This window comes from Castor canadensis, chromosome 15 (genome assembly GCF_047511655.1).
Source record: "Castor canadensis chromosome 15, mCasCan1.hap1v2, whole genome shotgun sequence".
Lineage (NCBI taxonomy): Eukaryota > Metazoa > Chordata > Mammalia > Rodentia > Castoridae > Castor > Castor canadensis.
This window is the reverse complement of record NC_133400.1, coordinates 1,543,934-1,570,939: the sequence shown is the minus strand read 5'-3', so window position 1 is coordinate 1,570,939 and position 27,006 is coordinate 1,543,934. Positions and strand designations below refer to the sequence as shown.

General features: G+C 52.3%; 1 protein-coding gene across 13 annotated transcripts in view; it reads left to right on the top strand.

The window, feature by feature from the left end:
* The window catches only part of Banp (BTG3 associated nuclear protein), a 97,240-nt gene extending 79,518 nt beyond the window's left edge, over nt 1-17,722 (top strand). For 4 of the 13 annotated variants that reach the window (XM_020184139.2, XM_074055488.1, XM_074055489.1 and 1 more), the window contains 2 exons: nt 14,976-15,119; nt 16,970-17,719. In XM_020184139.2, the coding sequence (XP_020039728.1) occupies nt 14,976-15,119; nt 16,970-17,041 (216 nt within the window). In that variant the 3' untranslated portion in view covers nt 17,042-17,719. Of the gene's footprint in view, nt 1-14,975; nt 15,120-16,969 lie in introns of all 13 variants that reach the window. The other 9 variants (XM_074055493.1, XM_020184134.2, XM_074055494.1 and 6 more) reach the window with 6 other exon arrangements.
* Nucleotides 17,723-27,006: the final 9,284 nt, after the last annotated feature.

Below are 27,006 nucleotides of genomic sequence, written 5' to 3'. Positions count from 1 at the left end.
AATGTGGGAGGACTCTGACCCATGACCCTGTTCCACAAGGTTTTTGGGGAGCTGCTGGTGTCAGAAACCCAGGCATCCCCATCATTTCAGCAACTGACCTCCACACCCTGGCTGGGGGCAGTGAGAGTGGAAGGTGGTGTTCTCCAGTGGGAATGCCCTTGAATTCTTGTGTTTTCTCCAGATATTTTACCTCCTCATAGTCACAGGAGTGATGAGTAGAAAGTCCCCACCAGGGCATTCCATTCCTACCCTTTTCAGGTCCCACCCCTCCCTTGTACAACATCCAGGGGCTCCAAGAGTGTGAAATAGAAAGAATGTTCTCTATCCCCCTAACTCTGGGAGTGTTTGGATGCTCCAGGGGAAAGTTGTACTGCACAAAGAACCTGATTTTGCACACGTGGAGATGATGCCAGGGGCCCTTGGGGCTGGAAGAGGCTATTGTCATCCACACTGAATATCTACCAGTCGCTCCTGGCCTCCAGGGCCTGAGGGTTCAGGAGCTAGTCATGTCATTGCCAGACTCAGGCAGTGACGAGTGAAGGGCATTAGAGGACAGTACTGCATAAGAGCTGTGCTACGCCTGGCTCTGTGACACTGAGTAAAAGCACACAACCCCCTCAACTAGTAAGTGACAGAATTACTAAGGAGGCAGCAATGTTTTGAATATAGTAACATTTCCCACTGTTTTCTTTAATCGCTCTGGGAGTGAGCTGCTGAGTGGCTATGTTTCTGCAGATCTTCACCTGAAGATCATGGAGTCCAAACAGGGAACCTGGTTAAATTTTAGAGCTGGCACAGATGGAGTATGGAAATGACTGAAGGAAGATATGTTAGGCTTGTGTTGTGACAAACACCTGGAAAAACCCAATTTAAAGAGAGGAGTTGGGCCAGACGCTGGCGGCTCACACCTGTTATGTAATCCTAGCTACTCGGGAGGCTGAGATCAGGAGGATCGCAGTTTAAAGCCAGCCCAGGCAAACACCTCTTGAGACCCCCATCTCAAAAATGACCAGAACAAAAATGGATCGGAGGCTTGGCTCAAGTGGTAGAGTGCCTGCTTTGCAAGTGCAAAGCCCCAAGTTCAAACCCCAGTCCCACCAAAAATGGAGGTTGGGGAGGAGGAATTATTCTGGCTCAGGATTTCAGTCCATTGTGGTGGAGAGTGTGTGTGAAGTAGAGCGGCTCAATCGCAGTGGCCAGGAAGCAGAGGGAATGACTGTGCTGTTGGCTTCCTCCTTTTTCCCTTTCATCCATCCGAGCCCTCAGCCCACATTCAGTTAGTCATTTCTGGAAATGCCCTCACAGGCACCCCAGAGTGTGCTCTACTGGCCTAGCATCTCTCACTCCAATCAACTTGACTGTCAAGAATGACCATCACAGAGGTATTGGGAAGCTGTGGAGGACAGCGAAAAAAAAATGTGAATGTGTAGGAATTTCCACCCTGGTAGGCCTAAGGAGCCTGCCCATCCTATGTTGAATAGACGCAGAGTTCACCTGACCTACTGACCATCACAGTGAGGTCTGGCTCACCCTATGCATAGCTGGAGACTCCACCAGCCTACAGCTGGGCACAGTCATCCCACACAAAGCTTTTTTATTTCATTATTAATTTTTTTAGCTGAGGTGTTGGTATCTCACATCACTTTCAAGTGGACCGTGCTGAGAGGGGAAAACATTGGTTGAATGGGTATGCTTTTGCATCATCATAAAGCCAAAGAAAGTCACAGTTTGGGCCTATGTATCTCCATGATTTTACACTGGAGATCTTTAGGGTCACAGGGGTATGGCCATTGGCCCAGTAATGAACAGTAGCCCCTGCCCATTGATGGATGCCTCGCTTCCTGAGCATGAGGTGGCACCAGCAAAGCAGTGAGCACACCACCCAGAGATGGCATTGGCTTCCTGGCTGGCCCTGGAGCCCACAGCCGTCCATGCCGGGTCCTGAAAGTCCAGAGGACAGCCGTCACCTGGACAGTGAGTGAGAAGGCTGGGCCTCCTGGACAGTGAGTGAGAAGGCTGGGCCTCCTGAACGTCGGTCATAGCAGTGCCACCCACTGGCGAGTCTCTTTGAGACCATCTCCTTTTGAGGGTCCTTCATGGGCACCTGACTTGCCTTGCCAACAGCCCCCAGCATTGGGAACTTGCCTTGGGAAGTAGCTAACAACCAGCCAGTGTTTAGCCAAGAGAAACATCACCAAAAAGAAAGCAAGTCTTAGCCTGAAGCTGTTTTCCCTCCATAACAGAAGCAGAAGGATTCGGTGTGAATAATTTTCCTTTTTGTTTTAAAGTCAGATGAGGCTTTTGAGGTTTCTTGGTGATAGGATTTGCTGTGCCGTCATTCTCCTAGTAAGTCCGTCACAGGCGAGCAGTGCCTCTGGCCACAGAGAGCAGCAGGCTGTGATGGGGACAGGCTGCTGGCAGGCTGGGAAGAAGCACCTTCAAGGCCTCTTCTGTTTCATTTATTTTTACTGGCCTTGGAATCTTGGGCAAATAAGTTAGCCTCTGGGGCTCCATTTCCTCACTGGCAGAAGTGCAGCTAACAATAACAAACAAGATGCCATCTGTGCCAGGTACCCAGTGCCATGGCTGGTGCCAATTGTGTGTCCCTCAGCACTATTGGACCGAGACCCTGAGGCCTTCTGCTTGTGGGTCCACACAAGCCCATTCTCCTTTACTGTCCCAGTCACCCAGGTTCTTTCTCAGGTTCAGGCTGAGTGATGGAGCCGTAGTGTCTCCTTTGATCGTTGAGATACTACACATGCATTCCTGAGGCTGCCAGCCATGACATTTGCTTTGGGCTGGGCCCTCAGTGGTACTTGCTGCAGGAAGTATGTTCTCACTCTGCAGGTATATGGAGCATCTCCCAACTCCAAACCTGCTTGTCCCACTGCTGGCCTCAGCTATGGCTCCCCACCCTGCAGAGCGCTTCCTGCCCGCCCTCACCCAGGCGCAGCCCTGGGCCTCCTGAGCCCTGCCAACACACCTTTGCCAACAGGGCTGTGCTCACGTCTCCAGGTTGTCCCCGTGTGGGTGTGGCATGTTTCCTGCAGGACCTTTTTACATTTTCCAGCAAGTGAGCTCAGAACCCAGTGTCCCCATGTAGCAGAGGATGCATGTATGCTGGGCCCTCCTGGGACCATGTGGTTAGTTCACAGGGGAGAGTGAGGGCATCTGGACCTAGTCTGCCCGCTCTGGGGCCCTGTTCAGGACTATGTGCCACATGTCCCCATCCAGTCCCAGAGACCTGCCGCTGAGGACTTGGGATTGCAGCCTTTTCACTCTGTTGAGGTCCTGAGGTGAAAGTGGAGTCTACAGATGCTCCGGGAGGAGAGTATGAGCTTGGTTTTGGTGACCACATCTTCCTTCTGTAGAGAGAGAGCAGTTCCTGGCTCAGCACAGCTGCAGGGTCATGTGGGGTCTGTGAGGATGGCATGTGGACAGCTGGTGCCATGGGAACTCGCCCTGCAGTTGTGCGTGGCATCAGAAGGTCCAGTGCTTTCATATTACGAGTGATCGTAGCTTTTCTTCAAGTGTTTGAATGAGTTGCTTTGTGATTTCGTTAGATGTGACTAAAGGGACTCACCGGAGGAAGGACGCCATGTAGTCACTTGTGCTGGGTCTGATTTCTGACGCATGGTGATAACATGGGACAAGGCTGTCTGCAGTGCAGCATGGCCACAGTGTGGGACGTGGCTGCTTTCTCAGCCAGCCTTCTTTCTAGGGACTGCTTTTAGAGCACAAAGTGTTGCTTCTTGGATTTGGTCGCTTAAGGAAAGACCCCTTAAAGAATTTTTTCTGTACCTAAGTGAACCATTTGCAGGTGTGCACTCTTGGCATTAATTTGAAATGGCCTCTTGCTGACCTCAGAAGGATTTACCAAAAGCAAACTAGCTGTAAAGGTAGCCATCGTCATGTGTACACATTTTTAATTTTCAGTGTGACCATATTTGAGGGCAGAGATGGTGCTTTAGCAGTGAGACAGACAGCATTTCCCACTCCAGGGCCTCTGAGGTGTAGGACCAGTAAGAGGCTGGGGCACTGCTCTGGGTCCAGGGAAGTCCGTCAAGACTGGCCAGTCCCCCAGGGGCATGTTCAAAGACCCACTGTCCTCTCCTGCCTTTTACTTTCATGTCTGAACTCCAGAGGTTAGAGATGTGGGTGTCAATGTTGAGGGGTGATGAAGGCCAGCACTGACCTCATCACTCAAAGGGGCCCTGAGTCAGCAGAGCTCTGGGAAGTGCCCAGAGCCTTGTCAAAGGGACGAACTTGGCCTACATAGAAAGTAGGACTTTGCAGAGCCTTGACGGGACACGATGTATCTACACACATCCCTCTGCTCACGGAGGGCAGGTTATGCTGTCCTGGACCAGCAGCAGCTGTCCCCATGTGTGTCTAGAATACAGTGGCTGTTCCCCCAAGCTTGGTCCTGCTTCTGACTTTTATTTCCACCTCACCAGAAGGAAGATGATCTCTATGTACTGTCACCTATGTTCCCTTGAAGGCCTAGGCTTAGTATGTAAGCGTTAGGCGTTAACTGTGGCTCAGGGTCTTTTGCTAGATACAAAGTGGACACATTACTTTCTCTCTGGAGTGGAAGGCATATGTGTGGTCTTTAGGGCTGTGTGCCCTTCCCATAAAGGATTGGCTGTTGGCAGCACCTCTCCATTCTGTGACTGGCTGTGCCCACGGTAGCTCTGTGTGGTGCTCCTCTAAAGGCCCAGCTTGGTCTGCAGCACTGTGGAGGCCTCTCCTGATGCACTGACCTGTCCATTAACCTACAGTAGTACTACCTACAACCAGCAGATAAGTTTGTTGTCAAAGCGTGGAGCACAGAGGCTCTGAGTGGCAGGTCCATGGGGGTGGAGGCAGAGGTTAGACAGCAGGCCCCTCTTGGTGCCTGTGAAGAGGAGCTGCTGTCTGCCTTCCCAAATTGGGGCCCACAGGAGTGACTTAAACCTAAGCAGATGCTTAGCGAGATGCCATAGTCCCCTGGCAAGCCCATGAGAGGTGTGCTCATAAGCCATGTTGGCAACATGCATCTTTGGTGACCCACAGTACGGTCATTCCTAGAGAGCCTGGAGAAATGCAGCTGTGCTCGGCATGGAGGACGTGTGTCCTGGGACCGTGGCACTACTTACATGTGCTGTAAGCACAGCCTCACACCTGCTCAGAACTGACTGACACCTGGGCACAAGAGGGCATTGGGCTCTTGAGACTGTGCTCTCCCTATGGCTCCTGCCTGCATGTCGAGCTTCTGGGGTGTGGCCTCAGCTGGTGAAGATGAGCTGAGAAGCACCTATGCCTGAGCCCAGCAGCCACTTGCACAGTGAGCAGGTGAGAGGCTGGTGCCCACTAAATCTCCCCTGCCCTGCACTGGCCAGGACAAGGGACACCCTTCCCTGTCCTCCTCTGCAGGACATGTGGGTCTGTGTCCTCCACACGAGTCAGTCAGTCTAGACAGAGGACAGTGCAGAGGGGCCCATTCTTTCCATCTGAAAATTGGGATTTGGCTTTTTAAGTTGCCATCACTCATTCCCCCTGAATTGTGGCAGCTTGTTTACAACAGTTCTTGAGTCACACAAGGAACTTCACGTGCCTGCTGACATCCAGCTGCTCTTTTCCAGACCCAGTCTTCCTAGGGAAGGGTTAATAGAGAGGGTCCCAGTCTTGCTAGGAAGGCAATTGTGGAGAGGGTGTCCTGAGCAACTTGAGGGCACACTGCCCTCGGAGCTCACCCAGAAGAGCTGCAGGAGAGGACGGGCTCCTCCTGATTCTCAGGAAGTGAGCGTCTGGAAGTGGTCATAGACATGGAAGCCTGCTCTTCAGCCAGGTGCTAAAGGTGTTCTTGAGACTGGACCCCAAACCAGTGGTCTCCGCTGGGGACTTAGAACAAACGTCATGCATTGTCTTGTGATTTTGAGGCCAGAAGTGCCCAGGTGGCAGCAGAGCTAAAAGCTCTAGAGGCCTTTTCTGCCTCTTCTGGCAATCACTAGAGTCCCTCGGCCTGTGACCACATCATCCCAGACTGCCTCCGTTGCCACACAACTTTCTAGAACTGTGTTTCTGTTCAAATCTCCCTCTTCTTAGGACACATAGGGCCCATACTTTGGCACTATGGTCTTCACTCATGTCTGCAGAGAGCCTGTTTCCAAACCAGGTCATGCTCACAGGGATGGAGGTTACTGGGACCTGTACTTACCTCTTGAAGGCACACGGTCTAGCCCACACCCCATTCTGTCATTAGTGGCATGTTGGCCAGCAGTTGTGGCCTTGGAATCCTCATCCCGCATTGCATGGCAAGCCCCAGCTCTGTGCCACAGTGAGTCTTTGGCAGAGGTGTGGGTTGAGTGATATTTTGGGTGCTGTGGAGCTTCTCTGGGTTGCTTGCATTGCTCTGTTTGTTATGTGCCTTTAGGGCCTGCTGACTGGGACATTTGGTGTGTGTACAGGCCCAGCCCAAGTCCTTCCCTTGCTGTGTGTGCAAGGGTGTGCCTCCCTAGAGGCGCTGGAGAGGAGGCAGTGGGTGATTCACCCTGGAGCTAGGGCTCTAAAACATCGCCTACTTGCGAGTCCCCACAGTCCCTGACACCACAGAGGTCTGATACCTTAGTGTGCCAGCAGCCTTTTGGGGCATTGACGTCTGTGTGAACCCTCTTGAGGAGACAGCCAGCACCCTGACTCACAGGACAAAAAGGCCATGCAGCAACTGCTTGAGGCGCAGTTGTCGCAGTGTGAGGGCTTGGTGTTAGGGGTGAGGAATGGGCACATGGCTGGTCAGCACCTCAGAAGCACCAGCAGGGATGTTGTGGGATTTCAGACACTGAATTCTTAAGATTCCCACAGATACTAGAAGGGGTTGGTCCTCCTAGTATCCACATGCAGTAGGACGGCTCTTGGCCTTCCCAGTGTGGGGAGGGCTGCTTGGTAGGCTGCTGCCCCTGAGTGAAGAACTTCGTTTCCCACCATGGTTGGGAACCTCGTTGACATTCCTTCACCCAGTGATGCCTGGACACCTATGTGTGCTTTGTAAAGACTTCCTTCAAATCCAGCTCAGCAGGAAGTGTGCATCCCCTCTATTTAGAAGTTCTTTCTTTTGCCCCATCACAATGAGCACAATAATTTTGTTCTGTGGAGTATGATTTCCATATTAAAACCAGAAGTCCTCAGAGCTATGAGATTGGTGATCTTGGATAGTGGGAGGAAGCAGCCAAGCACGGCCCTTGCCTGGCTCGGCCCCTTTGTGCGTGAATTGTGAGACGCTCTGCCTCAGCATCTGCTGGGTACAGCCTGCAACACCCACTTCCACTGCTGGGCACCTGGTGCTCCAGGGTGTGGAGACCCTTACATGTGTGCCCCTTCCCTATGGGTCTGAACAGGACTGTGGCGTGGTGCTGCTGCTTATGTGTGTAGTTAAAATAAGTCTTCTCTGCCTCCTTGTTCTCATGCTCTCCCTGCCAAACCTTAGCTCTCCCCACCTCGAAGTCAGAGGCTTGTAGTGGAGAGAGCATGGGAGGGTGTTGGGTTCCATGTTGTTGGGCTGTCAGTCCCCCGCATGGCCCCAGTCAGGAAGGCTTGAGACACGTGGTTGGGTTGTTCCCAGGAGTGCTGCCTGTTGGGAGTGGTGGACGAATGGTGAGCACCTCTGGGCTTCCATCCTGGCTTTATGGATGTGTTTAGGTTTTGTTTTGCTTCCTCTTCAGATTGTGTCTGATGATTTTTCTCGGACGCTTGAGAGCCATAGGGCAAACCAGCAGCACTACCTGATGCTGGCTCTTGCTACATGGCATCTTGATAGAATATGGTCCCTGGGGTGTCTGTCTCTCTGAGCTGTAGCTCTGTCTCACACCTGTTGGCCTGTTAGCTTCAAAGTGCACCGTTCTCAACACTGTGTCCATGTACTCGGCCCATGTCCTGAGCCGCTCCACTGTTTGTGGCTTGTCTGTGGCTTGTCTGCTAATGGACACATTGAAAATGGAATTCAAGGAAGCATGTTTGCTGTTGTACCCATCAATGGGTTTGAAGGTGAAGAATGGTGATTTCCTTTTGGTATTGGTCATGTGAATGTGTGGAACACGTTTCAGGCTGATTGACCTCCTGGCCCATAAATGTTAGGAAGAAGCTACTCAAGTTAGCCCCTGGGTTTGGAAGAGTCTGTTGTTGGTTAAATGGACTGAGTTACCTTAACAATTTGGATTCAAAAGCAAGTGACAAAAATAGTAAAGAGCTCCTAGGCTTCCCTGCAGACTGTGGGTCAGTGGTCTCCTCCTTGCTCCTGGCTACACACTAATCAACAGCATGAAAAGTATATCTGCTAAGAGCATGAGTTTTTGTTTTGTTTTTGCATCTGGATGGATTCTTGGTCTCAGAATTTTATATCTAGGTATTACTGAAAAGTCCTTGGGCTTGCATTTATTTTGGGTTTTGCACCCGTTTTGCATTATCTCAGTTGGGTTAAATAGAGTTTCAGAATTGGCAGTAGATAGAGGAAAATCAGATGTGTGTGCTCCAAAAAACAGTGTGTTTAGGGCCAGGATTCCCTTAGTAGGCTGCTCCAAACTCCTACCCTCTGCCATTTTTCTTTTGTCTGAAAATAATCGGCACTGCTTCAGAATTGTACCAGGAAACCCCTCAAATGAAGCTGGGGAAATGGCACATTTCTGTACCCCTTTCTCCAAGTGTCCTTCATGGTGGTGGTGTGCCGTCCCTTGAGAAGTCCACTGGAGGCCAGCCTCAGGCTGGCTGGAGCTGGATGCCTGGAGGTGATGCATCTGGCTACTGGCCTGGGCGCCAGGCCCCACTCCACTCCAGTCAGATATTTCCACATTCCAGAGCCTGTTTGGAAAAGCCTGCAGATCAGGGCTCTGCTCCAGATCTGAAGTAAGCAGAAGGAAGAGTGGAAAGCTCACTATTGGGAGATAGTGGAAATCTGTCCTTGTATGCTTTGCCCGTGATAACCTGTGTCCTTCTGTGTTCCTTTCATAGCTCAGGAAGTGTACTGAGGCTTCTGCCCTGCCAGCAGAAGGGACCACCAAGCAGATTCTCAGTTATTTGTCTCCTTGGGCTTCTGGAATGCCCTCTGGCAGCCCCAAAGGAACTCATCTGTGTTCCCTTTCACCTAAGATTTGACATAGAGGGGGTTTTCCTCATGACCAATTCAAAATCAAGTCTAAATCTGCCATCTGCCTTCTATTCCTGGAGCCTGCATGGTGCTGTTGGGTACTGCGAAACAGCACGGAGCACATCAAGTCTTTATTTTACTCACGTTAACCTTGAACAACACTGCCTTCCCTCCATATGTTCTGAGGCTTAGAGAATGTGGAGGTGGTTTTGTGCCTAGAGCACCCACTAGTGCCCCAGCTTTCTGGAATCTGTGCTCAGAACCCAGTGACATGCATCCCTGCCACAGAGTATCTTGTGGCCCTCTGGATGGAAGGCTGCCTCTGTCTCCTCCCCCATCCTCTCTGTGTGCCAGTGTGAACCCCTCATTGTGTCTTCCTCTCACTCAGCTTGGAGCAGTGGTCCTGGAAAGACTTCTCTTGTCCTCTTTTTGGTCCTCACAGCCCTTCCATGCTGTCTGGCTTGAAGCCCTGGCCTAGTTAACATGAATTCATTAGATCCTTTTGGAAAATTGCACATGGTGAAAAATGAAACAGTGTACAAGGTCTGTGGTGAAAGCGAGTCTCCTCCCAACCTGGACTCTTCAGCCACACCTGGAGGGGTGACCACTGGTGATCTCTGATCTAGCTTTGTGTACAGGCTTATAAGGAGCTTTCTAAATACACATTGGAGCATGTTAGCCATATATTTACAACTTGGCCTCACTAAGTACATAGTGATTACGTGATAAGCCAGTTACTCTAGCTCAGCCTTCCCCCGCCTGTCGAGCACTGAGTGAGCATGCATCTTTATCACATGTGTGTCCTCAGATGGCACGGCACCCTGGGATGGAGAGGTCCCCTACCTGTGTGCTCTCTCAGCTAAAGAGGGATTGAGAAGACTTGCTCAGGCCACAGTACCACCACTTGGTGAGGGTGGCCCATACCTGTATCTGTCCACCTCACAGTTATCACCCTGTGTTTTTAGGACTCCTCAAAAACACTGGGAGCCACCTCTCCCAGTGCTGGAGATGGGCACGATCTGCACTCCAGCCATGGCAGTAGAACAGCTGCATGTTTGTCCCTGCTGCTGCGGGAAGGGCTGGCCAGCCAGCCCAGCACCTCCTGTGTGTGAACCAGAGGCTTGTGGATACAGCATGGCCATAGTAGGCCAGTCTATTTTGTCTTTCTTGCACCTGGAGACAGAACCTGTGACTCAGCCACTGAGCCTCTTCATGCCAGCCAGCCGAGGTGGTGGCTCGTGTGTGCCTCCCCATAGGAACAACATGGTCAGAACTCAGGCGGGCCCTCTTGGTCCTGGTCTTCTAGCTTCCTCACTGGGAGACAAGAAGACAAACAGGCCCAGTGTCTTTAACATAGAAATGTTTAAAAGTCATGACTTTTTGCATGGATTCCCACTTGGGAACACGTTCCTCTTTTCATGCACCATTCAGGCTGGTCATGTTATGCCTTTGTAATAATGCTACAGGTTTAGAACCTGAGGTTTCGGATGTTACAGGCCCTCAGGTTGGACAGCTGTGTGGACCACATGGGAAGTAGTTTGGTCAGCAGTGCTGTGTGCCAGGAGGTGCCTGTCCTGGGGTGGGGGGCTCATTGGGAGAACCAGAGTAGGGCAGAGCCTGCTCAGAAACAAGTCCCTGTGATTCCAGTTTGTTAAAAATAGCTACAATTTGACCGTAAATTCTTTATTAAGGAATCTTTTACATGTGAAATGATTTCAAAATAATGGCTACATTGTAATACCTAACGTTTTTATTTAAGATTTCAAAACATGGCATGGTTTTTAGGTTTGTCTAGGATATAGCAAACCTGAGCTGAGCGGAGGCAGTCGCAAGCGGATGATTAAAAGTCTCTTGAGTGCATCCCCTTCTCAGCCTCCTCCTGCCCAGAGAGCTTGGATAGGTGTGGTTTGGGACGTCATGGCCAAGCCTCTCCCTTTCACCATTCTGACTTCCTCTACCAGAGGAAAGCTGCCCTTCCTCTGACCAGAATCCCATACTTCTGTTAGCCATGACTTGGGGGTCCAGGTTAATCTTTCCCAGCTTTGCTACTAAATCTGCTTATTAGAAGCAAAATGATCTGGCTGGGTGTGGTGTTACATACCTGTAATCTCAGCTACTTGGGAAGTGTTATTTCCAGGCAAGCCTGAGCACAACGTTAGCAAGACCCAGAGGTAGAGCACCTGCCTAGCAAGTGTGAGGCCTTGAGTTCAAACTCCAGTACTACAGAACAAAACAAAGCCAACTAAAAGTTACTGCGCACCTATGGTTCCAGCTACTCAGGAGGCAGAAGTAGGAGAATTGTGGTCTGAAACCTGCTGGGGCAAAAGCAAGAGACCCTATCTGAAAAATAAACTCAAGCAAAAAAGGGCTAGGTGTGTGGTTCAAGTGGTAGAATGCTTGCCTAGCAAGCACTATTTCAAACCCACAAAAGAAACAAAGAAATGAGGTAATCCAGGTTTATCAGTGTTTGTTGCTGAGAGATGCAGGTGGCCTGGCCAGTGTCCAGGGCTTGCCCTTGGCCTTACGATAGGAAGCGTCAGGTCAGAGGGACAGTGGGCAAGGCCTGTTTGCCACAGAGACTTGCCCCTCCAAACCTGCAACAAGCTAAATAGCAGCACACACTGCAGAACTCTTTCACAACCACTGCCACGTGAAGGCCCCCCTACCCCTGTGGGGGGTGTTTTGGGGGGGTTACTTCAGAAGCCTGAAGGGTGAGTCTTCCCCAGTGAGAAGAGCCCTATAGTAGAGAGGGTGTGGAAGGCTTTAACAGGGCTAATACAGTGTGTGAGCAGGTGTACACATTACCTGCAGGTTCACACATATGTGTACATGAGTACACGTGTGTGCAGGTGTACTTGAATCTGTTTATGGTGTCTGGAGGCACATTTGGCTGGTGAAAGACTAGTAAGATAGGCCATCTGAGGGACCAGCAGCCCTCATTGCACAGAGCCTTTCCCTTGCAGTCAGGACTATACTGCACCTTCAGATGCTGGGTTTCCAGGGAGCCCAAAGGTTTGCGCTGATGTCCTGGCCTTTCCTCTGTGGCCTCACTGCCCCATCTGCTGTTCCAGGTGTACCTGGGAGCCTCGGGACCTTGCACACTTGCCTCCAGTGTCACCAGCCTGCAGGCCTCTGTGTGCCTCTGCCTTCCCACAGAGCTCTGTCCCTCCTGGGCCTACCACCCACTCAGGCTGTAGCTTGAGCTTCTGTAGTTTCTGCTGGCCCTCCTGCTGAGGGAGGTACAGCATGATGCAGCAGCTTGAGGATGCGCCCCGGAGCAAGGTGACAGGAGCCCCTGTGGTGTGTGGCCTGGGCTCCTGAGGCAGTTCTGAGAGCAGAAGTCATCGGGGACTGGAAACACTTAGGAAACTCTCCCCACACAGGGGATCCTGACAGGGTGTTCATACAGGGAGCTGTAGAAACACGGTGACATTTGTGAGTCATGGGACTAATAAGCTTATTAATGGGAAATATTTAGGGAACACCCCTGCCTCTGAGATTGATGTTAGCAGTAGGCCGTAATTCCACCCTAAATGCAACTCTGGCATTTCTGTGTCTCTCTGCTCTGCCCAGGTGGCCACTGGATCCTGGGCCTATAGCACCAAGCAATAGAATGCTGCCACTCCAGTGGGACACTGAGACCACCCTGCCATGGGGGCCTCATGTGCCAAAGTGAGAGCTCAACCAGCTCACACAGCCAGAGAGTTCAGAGGAACCAGGCTCAGGCCATTCTGACACCAAGGCACTGCTCCCACAAGCTAGATTTCCATCTGCTTCTTCCTAAAATTCTTAGTTTTATTTATAACTGAGCTGTTTTTAGTTAAAGTAAAACAAGACCTTTCAAGTCTATAAAAAACTTTAAAAACAAGGCCACATTGCCTGAGAAATGTAGTTCTGGGACAGAAAAAATAAAGCCCTCCCCTGTGAATCATGATGGAAGGAGAGACTAGAGGCTTCTCTTGATAGAGTCTTGAAAATGAAAGAAAGACCGGACTGTTACATTTTGTTCAGCTTTTCCTCAGAAAGGGGTGGGCTTTACCTCATATGCTGAGTGGTGTGCTTGTTACCGGCTGGCTGTCAGTGCAGTTGCCCTGCCTTGCCCTCTGAGGAGGGAGGGAGAGGCCAGCAGCATCTGTGAGAGCCACACTGGGTGGGCTCATGCCCTGGACCCCGTGCCTTGCTGCAGCAGCTTGAATGTTTTTAGATAGGGGCACCAGGCACGTACTTGTGCAAAGATTTGGGCTTCCCTGGAAGCCAGTCACACAGGTCTGTGCGATCTCCCTTTTCTTTGTAATTAACCTGGACACAGAGCACAGGGGGAGGGGCCGAGGGCCCAGGCCTATCAGGTAGAAAGAGGAATGTGACTGACTCTCCTGAGTTTGCGTGCCCTTGTGCTTCCTGTCACCAGATGTTCTTGTCAGTCTTGTGGCCCGTGGAATGGCCATCCAGGATGGGCGGCCGCTTCTGTGAGGCTAAGGACACAGGCTTGCTATGCTCAAGTGCTAGAGCACAGAGTGAGGTGAGAGGCTGGTTCAGAGAAGTGGGCCTTGGGGATTGGACACATGAGGAAACAGGCTGGACATTGGGTTTCTTCTTGGCTCCCAGCCAGGGATGCCACTCCAGGTGTCTTGTTCTGAGCAGCCTGGCTCAGAACCACCTGAGCCAAGTCTGCCTTGGCCTCCCTTAGCAAGTGGAATGAAACCAGATGTGGCACTGTCCAAGCCCCCACGTAAGAACTGTGGGCTACGTCCTCAAGGGTGTCAGTCCTTTGGAAAGGCCCATCTCCTGACACCACCACTGTGGCGATTAGATTTGAGCGTGAGCTTCAGAGGGACCAGCCACAGTCAAACCACAAGAAGTTCATGTGTCAGAAACATTCTTCTGATTTTTTTCCTCGGGCATTCACAAACTTAAAAGGGTTTTTCAATCACTAAAACTCATGTAAAAACCAGTCAGCTCACAGCTGTAGAGACTCAGGCAGCAGATTTGATCTGTGAGCCCAGCATGTAGCATAAAGGATTCTCTGCACTCAACTTAAGGCGCATGTCTTCTGACAGGACAAGTTAGCATTGTTTAAAGTGTAACCGCCTTTAGCAGCACACGGGGGTGAGTGAGGCACCGCTGCTCCCAGGCTCTTTCTGCACAGTGTGGGGGGCCTCCTGCACATGCGCTCCCTCTCTGAGGTGCTCTGTGCACGGGCTGTTCCTTGTGTGACTGCACGGTAGAACAAGGGGCCCTGTCTTGTCTGCCCAGTGCCTCCTTGCCAGTTGTCTGAGCAGCAGTGGATTTCGAGTGCCGTGGGCCTGGGTGCAGGGAGCTCATGGGAGCTGGGACCACTCTTCCTCATCTTCCACACCCATGCTGGAGCAGAGTCCTGGTCATCAGAGTAAGAAAGATGGAACAGGCACCTGCATGGTGGTGACCTCCTGGGTATTCTGTCCCCTCAGGACACTCCTGTATGTGTTTTAACTTGCCTGTGTGCTGGAGGACATGGGATCGCCTGATTCTTAATGGTAGTAAGTACCACTTTGGTACTACCAAGGGTGGTAGTGGCCTTTGGCTCACTCTTTTGAAGCTCTGGCTTGTGATCTGCTTTTGTGTAAGGCTTGGAAACCTCACATTTCTGTGCCATAGAGGTCTAAGGGAGGCGGGGTGTGAATGCAGCATGTGGACTCTATTGAACTTGAATATACACTCGGTAGGCTACACGTCCTTCTGCAGCTGACAGTGAGACCACATGGCACCCAAGGCCTTGCTGTGGGCCTGGGCCACCGCTGCTGTTGTTCATCCAGCAGGATGAGTGTTTGCTGCTCTGCTGGCCCGAGCTGCACAGACCGGCCTGGCTTTGTTCCCCCAGGTGCTGCAGGGCGCTCAGTTGATAGCCGTGGCTTCTTCAGACCCTACTGCAGCAGGAGTGGATGGCTCACCTCTCCAGGGCAGTGATATCCAGGTGCAGTACGTCCAGTTAGCACCCGTGAGTGACCACACAGCTGCGGCACAGGTGAGTCCTTGCTTCCCCGAAGGATGCTGGTCACAGGCAGCCCCATTCTGCTGTCCTCGCAATGTGCACTCTGAGCTTGGGACTCCTACCTGACTTTCTCCTGGAGGCAAGGAAGCCTTAACTAGTGCATGTCAGGTAGACGGAGGCATGAGGGCATTCTGTGAAAGCATGACAGGTTAGAACTGACCCAATTCCAGATTTTGAGCCAATTCTTGATACACGCACCTTTTGGAAATGTTTATCTGTAAGTCCAGTTGCAAGAACTAAGCTCTGCCCTGCCTTCCCCGCCTCAGGGCTTCTCCTGGGGGCCAGACCCTGTTTCCCTGAGTTTGATGCCCCTCCTGGAGAGGGTCACACCCCTGTGTGGGGAGGGCTACAGGTCAGCTCTCCTGCAAGCCAGGGACTGTGGGCTTCTGTGATCTCAGCCCAGTCTCAACCACTTTCCCAGAGCGGGTTGTAGAGTACCTGCCTCTGACCAGTGTAAGGATGTCAAAAGACCCAGGAAGCCTCAGGTCTGTGCATGGCTAGGTCTGCTACCTTCCTCATCGCACCTCCGCCTTTCCCCCAGGTGTTATGAGCCTGCTTGGCAAGGCCGCCAAAAGTGCACAAGCAGCCTCTGGTCGTCAGGCTTTGAGCACTGGACTCTGCTCCTGATCAGCTGTGATCAGTGCTTCTTGTAGGACCTATGAGGCCACAATGCTCCAGGCACTGGAGGTGCTTACAGAGCTGTCCAGGCAGGCAGTGGGGAGATAGGGAACTGTGGGCTCCCTCCCTGGAATGCCTTGGTCAGGTTTCCCGGGGAAACTCTGGCCTGCAAAGGTCTCCTGGTCTGCAGGCCTCAGCCATGGCTGCCTGTGGCCTCCATGGCTGCTCCCTCAGCTTGATCTCCCTCATAGTCTGCTCAGCCAGACTCATGGAGCCACCTGGTCTCTGGTACAGGTTTATTCCTTCTTGTTATTCCTGCCCAGCCATGCACAGGGCTTCAGGTAGTGTGGCTGGTACCCACGCTGCATCCTTCTTTCCAAACGGGAAGCCCCGTCTTTTAAGGAAACGGATGTGGAGAGTCATTTTTCTTTGAAAAGCACAGCATTAGACTGTGATATGTTGGAGACTTCTGCCTGTGGTGGCTCTGTGGCATCTCTGGCCTCCTCCTGCACAGTGGCTGTGCCCTGCTCTTCAGGTCGGCCTCCTGGGTTCATACAGAAACCCAGGACAATTCCTGCACTGGGACCACACTCGGAATGGCCAAGGTAGAGGATTGGAAACCCAGTCCTTTACCTAAAGTCTTTCTGTTGTCCATAGGTCATTGATTAGGATTGTGTCCTCAAAAGAGAAAAGGTAGCTGCCCCTGAAATGATTTTTTTTTTTTTTTTTAACATTAGATTTTGGTAGCGGGTGACATGACACCTGAGATTCTAGGTGAGTGTCAGGGGAAGGACGTGATGTTAACTGACCCCAGTTACTCCCAGGACACCCTGGAGGTGAGAACAGAAAATCAGTGGAGCAGCCCAGGTTTGCACGTGTGAGGGGTTGACATGGGCCACGCTTGTCCAAGCATTGCCGCGGAGCACCAGGGGCCTGGAGTTTCATATCCAGGCAGTGTAGGACTAGGGGTGGCTCAAGTAGTAGAGCGCTTCCTAGCAAGTGCGGGGCCCTGAGTTCAGTCCCCAGTACCACAAAGAAAAGAATGTCAGATCACGTCCCACTGTGTAACCTTGCAACCCCAGAGCTCTGATGTGTGTGTCGTCTTCTTTGTGTGTGAAAGTCACCATACTCTATGATAGGTGAGTGACCTAGATACACACTGGTGGGTATTTTTCTAGAAAAGCCTCCTTTCTCCCTCTTTGCAGACGGCTGATGCCCTGCAGCCCACCCTGCAGCCTGAAATGCAGCTCGAACATGGAGCGATCCAGATCCAGTGAAGCAGGGCCACCAGCACTGAGCTGCCTGGCACCACGAGCAGTCCTGCCCTGGCTCCACGTGCCCTGTTCCCACGCTTCAAGTTGGGCGACCGTGTGAGTTCTGTGATGCGTTGAAAGCCTCCTCAACGGGGAGGATCCCAGCCGTCCCTGAGGTCTCCAGGGTTGAGTTGTGCTGCTGGTGTCCCGGAGGAGAAGCACAGTGCAGAGTGCTTTGAGTACACTCGGGAAAACAAGAACTACAATATTTTGTTTAACAGCTTTTTTTAATTTGCTATGGTGTTTATAACAAAAGAGAAAATTGAAAAAAAAAAATGCCAGTGGAGTAGCAGAAGCCTTTTGCTGTGTGCTCTGTTCAGTGTCGTGAAGACAGGTGTTTGCAGAAGACAGCTAATGATTTTGATGGAAATGTTGCTTACCTACTTTTCTAGGGGAATGTTCCCACACACTGTAATTATGCATTTCTAATGAAATAAAGTTGTATTTATGAGCACACAGCTTCAGTGCTATTGCCTGGTTCCCCCCCAGGCGCCCCATTCTGGGTGGGGTGCTTGTGCTGCTGGGGAATCAACCCTGGGACCCTCCCTGCAGTCACTGTAACATCCCCTGGGGCAGTTGGAGTCCCACTCCAGTGTTGCAGGAATTCTTGAAAGTAAAGCTAATTCCATCCCAGCTGTGTGACTTTGCATCCTCTTACAAATGCACTGGCTTCAGGAAGGTGCACCCAGGAGGCCTGGGGGACAGTCGTACCCAGGGGTATGCCTCAGCATCCAAGTGTTTTGAAAGGCAGTGAAAATAGTTCCAGATAGAGGTGCGAGAGGTGGTTTGAATCGCACGTAGCCTGCAGTGCCTGGTCTGGTTCTCTGTACTGTTCTGGCAGTCATGTTAGTGGGGTTTGGGAAACACCAATACAGTTGTGCTTACTGACTGAGAATATGGGGCTCAGTGCTGTTTCTAAGGAGTTCAGAGTTGCTGTCCCAAACTATCATGCCTCTGTCCGTGTCCAACCCATCGGGATTCCTGGGCTGGTCAGTGGATCTCCGAGGTGTGGAAACAAGGGGTGGGCATCTCCCTAACATGTTAAGCATGACAGGTTCTGTGTCAGCCAGGTGGGAGACTGGCCACCTCTGAAGGTGGCTGAGGAGAGGGTTCACCTTCCCAGAGGTTCACCTGAGGCGGGTTGAGCCCCAGGAGATGGAGGTGGTAGGGGAAGGACCCGAGGCAGAGAGTAGAAAGTCTATGAAACATGTCTGGACAAGAATCCAGGAGAGAATGGAGAGCAGGAGAGAGGGTATGAAAAGGATCCAGAGAATAGAACCCACCTCGAGTGGACAGAACAGTAAAAAAACCCACGTCCAGGCACACAGGACACCAAAGACCCCAGACCAGGAGAGGAAGGATGGACCACCTACAGTGGGGTGGAATTTCAAGACCTCAGTTTTAAGATTTTAAGTTCAGTACCAATGACAAACATTTAGAAACCCAGTGGGTAAAAATCCATATGGACGTAGAACACCCGAACCCAGTACCGTGTGTGGAACGCCAGAGTCAGCAGCCTGAGCGGACACTTGCGTTTCAAGTGCTCTTTGGACCTTTATCAGAATCAGCCACATGCCAAACCATAAAGGAAGTCTCAGCTGAGGTCACGGGATTGGGATGGCACACAGGATAGTCTCAAAGCAAACGGGATTAAGATAAAACTTCATAAGCAATATCAAGTAGACACACTTGTAAATAACCTGTAGGTCAAGAAATGAAAAACGGACATGTGAAGTACTTTTGAGTGACAGAATGATGTGTCAATCAAAACTTGTGGAATGAACGCATCGAAAGCTGTGCTTACAGGAAAATTTAAAGACAAGCAGAAACTTGAGAGATGGAAAACAAAAGGTAGAGTAGAGTACAATCAACCAACAAAACCCAAGCCGGTTCTTGGAAAAGGTCATTGCAGTTGGTAAACCCCTGGTACAGCCAGACCAGAAGCAAAGCAGACACACGTGACCACCACAAGGAGCACCACAGACCCTCGGGTCGTGAACCATGACACTTCCAAAAACACGGAGCTGGAAAGGGTAGATGAAGCGATGTCATTAGGGAAGCGCCAACTTCTAAAACCAGTGCTGGGAGAAATGGAGCATCTTAGTGGCTCCCATCATTAGGAAGTCTTCATATATATATATATATATATATATGTATAGATATGTAACATTTTTATTAGGCTATTGTCATTGTCGGAGACGGGGAAATCGTAGTGACAATTCTGATTAGACTTATATTGTACATTGGTTACCTTGCCCCATCGTCTCCCCGTCAGCCCCCTCCCTGCCCCACTTAAAGCAATTGCGAGAGGTTTCTTAGTTCTGTTTCATAGAGGTATACGAAGTCCATCCACCTTCTTCCCCCTTTCCTGCACCACCACCCCCAACACACACACACACTGTGCCTATTTCACAGGCCTGGTTTTCCTTATTAATATTTAAGTTGATGTTCAAAGGGGTGTCTCAAGTGTCCCCACGGTGGTGTGCTTTACTTTTTGCCATTCAACCCCTTCCATTGCTCTCCCTCACCCCTTTACCTCCCACCACCTCCCACTTTTCAGCAGCTTTCAGTACCCATCCTTACATCCTCTACCTGCACGTCTTATGGTATGCGATATTACTGATGCTTTCTCATTCTCTTCTTATGAAGTCTTATCTGTCACTTAGTCTTGTCACAGAAGAAAATCTCTGAGCTCTGCCTGCACTTCACTGGCAAGCGTCTCCAGCTGTTGAAGCAAGAACGACATCCATTTACACTCTTCATACAACAACAGCTCAGTTTCCATTTCATGAGGCAACACAACCTCGACGCCAAAGCCTGACGGGTATTTCAGTGAAAGCTCTAGTCCAGGGTTGCCCGTGAGCATCCCATACAATCCATGAGCAGGCTGGGTTCAGACCAGGTTGGGTTGGGTTCAAGCCTGAAAATTTGGTGTCATATTTTAAAAACCAATGTGATTCATCACATTAACAAAGCCTTTTTGTTTGTTTTTGAGACAGGGTCTCACTGTGTAGCTCCAGGCTGGCCTTGAACTTGAGCTCCTCCTACCTCTGCCTCCCATGTGCTGGGATTAGAAGTGTGCACCATCACATCCGGCTCACATGTGGTTATCTTAATAAAGCAGAAAAGTAAAAAATTCACCCAATGACAATTAAGAGAACTGTTAGTAAACTAGGAATAGACAGGAACTTCTTTAATCTGCTCAAAGGTCCCTTAACTGTGGATGTGGACAGCCCTCTCCTGAGATGTGACAGGTAAGGCTGCCAAGCCCCATGGGTGTGCAACACAGATGGGAGGAACTAGCCAGCCACTGGGATAAGATGAGGAAAGTGGAAAGCCCGAAGAGAAACCGTCAGTGATTGCAGGTGACATGGATGTATACATTTGGCAGAAATCTACAGAAACCCTCAGACAGACTAAATGCAACAAGTGGACGTGGCAGAGTTGCTGGTCACAAGAACACCCACAGATCAGTACACTCCTCAGTGCCAGAAATAACGCTGGACACCTAAATCCTGTTCCACAGAGATGCCATGCAACTTGAGCTCAAGTAAACCTGACAAAAGATGTCTGGGACCAATAGCAGGAAGGAAAGTGAAGACACCTAAGGAAATGGAGGGATGCAGTCTGTTTGTGAGTTGGAAGCCCCAGTGTGTAGCATGAAAAGGTCAGCAGAGTGAGAATGAACGAGTGATCCCCCTCGGTCATTGACTGAAAAAAAATCCAAGATAAGACAGCGAGTCAAGTCGGCAACATACAGACCATCTCACTTGCTTCACTTGCTCACGGTCAAACTGGAGTCTTTTTTTTTTTTTTTTTTTTGCGGTCCTGGGGTTTGAACTCAGGGCCTCACACTTGCTACCACTGGAGGTTGAGCCACTCCACCAGCCCTTGCTCACGGAGATGGATACCTTGTCAGGAGTAGAAGCAGCATCCATTCCAAATGTCATCGAGAAAAAGCATTCTAGGAACAAAGGGAGTGCCCACCACATGACCAAAGGTTCCAACAAAACCCACGCCAGAGGCGCACCCACCTCACCATGATGGTACATGTCTGTAATCCCAGCACCTGGGCGGCTGAGACAGGAGAGCCTCAAGTTTCAGACCAGTCTGGACTACATAGGGAGACCCTGTATAAACACAAAATCACCTTAAACTATAACGTATCAAGTAAATCTAATGGAAGGGCTATAAGGGGTACAGAAAATCATGACCTCGCTGAAAGAAGTTGAGAAAACGTAGGCGCAGGGAGTCTGACCCTGGAGCACAGGTCACAGGTACTTCTGGTCTCCCTCAGCAGGGGAGCTGTAATCCCCACCCCCGGAGCACCCCAACCTGCCGGCACTCACCTAAACAAAGCCCCAACGGTCAAAACTCCAGACACCCACCAGCCCTTCCCCTCTGAGCTCGGAGGGAAACTCATTAACTGCTGCATTTCCCGTGCTGGACTTCACCTCTGGGTGTCCCTCTGCCCAATGGGTCATTCACTTCCCCTCACCTTGACCCCTTTACATAGTCCTCTCCCCACACCAGTGTGCAGGCGTTAACTTGCTCACCCACTGAACCAATCGGAAAAAATGACACAAGCCCCCACTCTGCCTCCATCTGCACCCACGGTGGCCCACCATCCACAGGCCCCTCCAGTGGTCATGGTGCCCATGGGAACGTAGTGAGTGGGTCTCTGGGCTCTCACGTCGGGCAGCAACGGACACTGCCAGCAGGGGCCTGAGGGCCATGGCTGGTGTCCACTGCCATCTCTAGTCCTCTAGAGTCGGACCAGACCTTCACTGCATCTGGCACCCAAGAGGCCTCAGAAGATGGATTTCCAGGCACCGTGTCCCTGTTTTATCCGAGACCATCAGAATCCAGCAGCCACATGGTGATGGATGGCCCTGGGAGCAGTCACCAACGCAAACGAAGAACAAAGCTACCCACGGGGAAGACAGACAGACAGGATGGCAGACAGCTGGTTTACAAACGCCAAGCACTTCTGCAGGGCCAGTGGCGGGGACGGGGGGGGGGGGATGGAGGGAAACAGTCCCAATTTTATAAACCCAAGGGTAGAAAGCTGCAGGTTTGGATGGGCCTCTTCCTCTGTAAGTGGCCGTGCAAGAGTCAGAGCTGAAGTCCCGGCCCGAGAAATGTACCGTCCCTTTCAAGTCGGGGAGCTCGCTGTCATCCTCGTTTCACTGTTGAGTCTCTGTGCTCCCCACCCCGGGCCCCAGGGAGCTAGCTTCCCAGGAGACTTGGCTGTGGGAGGTGCCGGCACCCTCAGGACTGTCGTACCCTGCTGTCCTTGCTAGTCTTGGGCTGTCCACATGTGGGAGGGACATAAGTGGAACCACACTTTAAAGTCTTGGTCCTCTGATTGGACTGTCAGCCTCTTGCACATCCCCCATTGTGTCCAACCCTGTCCTGGATGGGCAAGAGGCCCTCAGCTTAGTGATTGCTATTTTTCTTGTACTGGGGTTTGAACTCATGGCCTCACGCTTGCTAGGCATATGACTGTACCACTTGAGCCACTCTGCCAGTGCCTTTTGTGGGGGTCATTTTTATTTTTGAGATAGGGTCTTATTTTATTATTCCCAGACCAGCCTGGACTGTGACCTCCTATTGGTGCTTCCCCACATAGCTGGAATGACAGACAGATGCTGCACGTCCCGATATTGGTTGAGATGGAGTGTCGTTAACTTTTTGCTGAGTGGGGCTGGCTTCAACCCATAATCATCCTGACTCCCAAGTAGCTAGCTAGGATTACAGGCGTGAGCCACCACGCCCAGCCACTATTATATATAGGTATTTAAAATCAGGTGATGTCTAAGACATAAGCCATGGCAGAGGCCAGGACGCAAACGACAAAACAGTGATAAGAACAGTCCCTCACAGAGCAACTGTGTGTCACAGAGACTGGGCCAAGCACCTGACTGGGCTCAGAGAACATGGCAGGGTGGGCATTTCCACCAGGGAGCTAAGCGCTAAGGGGCAGGAAGGCGGGGAACTTGTACCTGCAGCCCTAGGCTGTGTGGCAGCCTCACTTCTGTTTTGTGTTCATTTTCTGTCGTGTAGCGAGGGCCCCCTCGGGCGATATGGTCCAGCCCAGGGTCTCACTGCCCTGGCTGGACCTCTCACTCTCACCTGATGGCCGTGCCTCGGACCTAGGAAGCCCTTAGTCCTCCGAGCCTCAGGGCTGTTCCTCCTTTGCTCGTGTGTGAATATACCAGGAGCGAAGGGGGAAAGGGAGAGAGAGAGAGAGAGAGAGAGAGAGAGAGAGAGAGAGAGACAGAGAGTGCAAGATAGAGAACCACCCTGCTCCTTCTCCCTGCCATACAAGATGGAGCCGGGGATTGGGGGTGTGAGTGGGTGATGCCGGGTCTCCCCTGGGCTGACAGTTTGGCCATTTCCAGCTGGAACGGGACTGTGTAGCACAGCCACCGATGCTGTCTCCCTGTTCTGTGTCCACAGGGCCCAGTGTCCTCAAGCATGCGTGTTGAGGGATTTGCTAAGATGCCACGTGTGTTGCTGACACATAACCCTGGGGCCCAGTAGGCAAGAACCATTTTCATCATGGGAAAATCTTATACCATTATGCATTTTGGCTATAAGAGAAAAAAAAATTACTTGTAGCTGCAGCCTCATGATTTTGGAATCGCCCTTGGGCAAAACGTTAGTACTGGGTAGAAGCCACCAGGCGCCCACGCAAGGGCCGCTGTCTGTGTTCCTCTGCGTTCTCAGACTCTCATGGAGAAGATAATTGCCTTGTTGGGCAAGGCCAAGGTGGCTGCCCCTTGGAGGGTGGCAGCACACTGGGAATGTTGGTGGCCGGAGACCGTGGTGGGCTCAGTGCAGCCACCTCACTGGCCGGGAACCATGCTCAAACCCTCCTAGTTTGGGGATGCATGGCACATGGGACTTGGGGCAAAATTGTCAACGTACTGCTTGCTCGGGGTCAGGGATTGCACTAAGTGTGTCACCTCCCGGAACCTGACTGCAGCCTCATGAGACAGACACTCAGCATAAGCAACCTCGCTGTAACCGGCTGAGCAAGAGGGGGAGGCACGAGCAGTTAGACCATGTGTGCCAAACCCCACTCCACTGCCGCCTCCAAATTCACGCTCTGCCCACTTCAGCCTGCACCCCGCGGACCGCATGCTCCCTGGGAGATGCCACCCTCATCCCAGAAGGGGTTAGCCCTCGGGTGGGTGCTCAGCCCCTCCAGCCAGTCTGCTGAAGTGTTTTTGCACGTGGTCAGGTGTCACTGTGCCCAAAAGGACCGTGTGGCTCAGAGAGGAAAATCATATAATCTTCCATCTCTCTCTGACAAGCATCTCTCTTCCCGGTGGCAACACCGGTGAAGAGATAGATGCCAGGAAAGCCTGAGGCCGCCCTCTGCCCCAGGTGGGTGCGCTCCAGCTGAGCTGAGCAGCGCCGAGCCGAGCCGAGCCTCACCTGTGTGAGTCAGCCGCTGCCTCCAGCCTCTCATGAGCCTCATTTCTAGAAGGGCTTCATCCCCGGCATCTGAATTCGCCGAGCACTGGGCCTGGTGCAGACCTGTGTCCGCTGTTGGAGGCAGGCGTGATGAAGGGTGAGTCCTCAGCACAGACAGAAACCACTTGGGGAGACAAAGTGGCCTTTCTCCTGGCTGCTCAGAGGTGACAAAATGACCATGAACTGTACTTCCTGTACACGGCCACAGCCTGGCGAGCTCCTGGGGCACCAGCTTCAGTCGCCAACCCAGATGCTACTTTTCTTGGTGGTGTCCCATACCCGAGGCTGCCACGCTCTGGTACCAACCCTGGCAGCATGCATGTCCGCAGGGACTGTTAGAGGGGACCCAATGTCCTCTGCAGAGAGTTGGGGCAGGCTGGGCCAGAAGCTAGTGTGGAGGAAGAGAGCGTACGGCGGCACAAAAGGACAAAGACCTTTTCCAAAGCTGCAGGAAGCTGAGCTCGGCCGGGAAAGCTCCAGCCGCAGAGCCTGGGGTGGAACCTGCCTGCTCTCAAACCTGCTTCCTTTTCTGTAGGATTCAGAGATGGGTTCCCAGCCCTGGCAGCGTTGGAGCCCTGCACCTGCTTGCTCTGCCCAGAGTAGAGGAGCTCAGGGCTGAGCTGCAGGGCTGCAGTGTGAGTGAAAGTCACTCAGCGCAACCTGGAGGTCTCTTGGGGAGCCACCTGCTCAAGTGGCTTCCTCCTATCCCTTGGGCTACTGTGACTGAGGCCCACCTGGGACCTGCCAGGAGTTGGTGGGGTGTGGAATTTGCTGTCTCTTCCAACACAGAGGCCGTTGCTCACATTCTGGGTGTGGGAATAGCTCCCAGGAGATTCTTACCACCCATGGGACCAACGTGCCTAACTAAGGAAGGACACCAGGGTGATGCCAGTCAGAGCCCTGACAGCCAGTGAGCATTCACTTCATGTTTGCCCTTGACAGAGGCTCGGGGGGGGGGGGTGATCTGCATCCCTGTGTCCGAAGGAGCGCCAAGATCACAGAGCCACAGCGCACAGAACCTGGACCGTCTCGGTCGGACCTAGCCTCTGTTTTCTTGCACAGAAAGGTTCGGGGAGCCCAGTCTCTATTGGGTTGAGGGTGCAGAGGGGAGGGGTAAGCAGATGCTGGCTCATGGGCCCTGGTTCCGAGCGACAGTACAACCCCCGTTTGGTGGCCTTCAGGTGCTCCTGGCCTCAGATGAAGGGCACAGCACCCAGCCCTAGAACCAGAACTGTGTCCTGGTGGTCTTGTTGCAGGAAGTAGGTCTGGAGCCCCTGCCCCGCAGGGCAGCTCAGCCCAGACCCCACTTGAGGTATCTCCGGATCTCTGTGCCCCACGTGCTCAGGCAGCCGGGCTGTCAGGATGAGAATCCTCTATCAGGCCTGGCTTTCTGGCCACCCTGTGAGGACCTCCGGATCTGACCACACAGGCCCACTGGCTCCTGGCCAGTCCAAGTGGGCGTGGGGGTCTCTGCAGTCCCAGGCTTCCTCTGCCTCCAGGGCCAGAGACAGCGCTGGAGCTTGGAGGCCGGGCAGCTCCAGGAATCCCTGAGTTCCCCAGCCCCAGCTTCCTCCTGGCCTTTGCCCTGTGCCTGGCCTTTGGGAGACATTCGAGAATGATGTCAGTGCAGTGGGCGTCGTGGACCTCAAGCCAGCTGCTGACCTGCTGCAGCGGTCAATGCTTCGCTTTCTGTGGGGTTTGTCAGGACCCCTGTCGGCGGCCTGGGTCCCAGGAAAGTTGACTCTCTTCCATGCTTCTCTTCGGTGTGGTCAGGCCTGAGGCCACAGTGCATCCTTCCTGGCTCCGTGCAGAGTCCTGGCATCGTTTTGCTAACCAGGTCTCCCACCGGGAGGGGGGACGGGGCAGGAGGACCCAGTGATTCTTGACCAGGACCTGGGTGATTCTGCCTCCACCCGGGGGACAGTGGCACTTGAAGTTGTCACAATTGGGAGGGGAAGAAAGAAAGCAACAGAGCCTCCCCACCCCCCAAAGGAGGGAGATCCTTCCTTGCCAGCCACCTGCCTGGCTTGGGCCCTGGACACTGGGCCCAGCATGGACCACGGACATCCAGGAAGGCCCAGGCAAAGAGAGGCCAACTGGTGGGCCTGTCTCCCCTCCTCTGATTCCCGCAGCCTTCCAGGCTGGGCCTCAGCAGTCACGCTGATCCTGCCATGGACAGAAGGACATGCGGTGAAGCAGCAGCTCCAGGTCCAGCATCCTTGCAGACAGTGGCCTCCAGCTGGTCTGGGATGCAGCGTGGGTAGCAGCGGTGCTCTGAGCCACAGAGTGAGGCACCAGGGACACTCAGCTGTCCCTCAGCATCATTGTCCTCAGGTGATCGACATGGTTCAGTCTGACCGGCTGTTTCCAAAGAGCAGAGAGCCAGCTGGCATGCACTCTGCACCGAGCTGTCCTGTCCCCACTGTCTCCTTACGTCTGGGTTG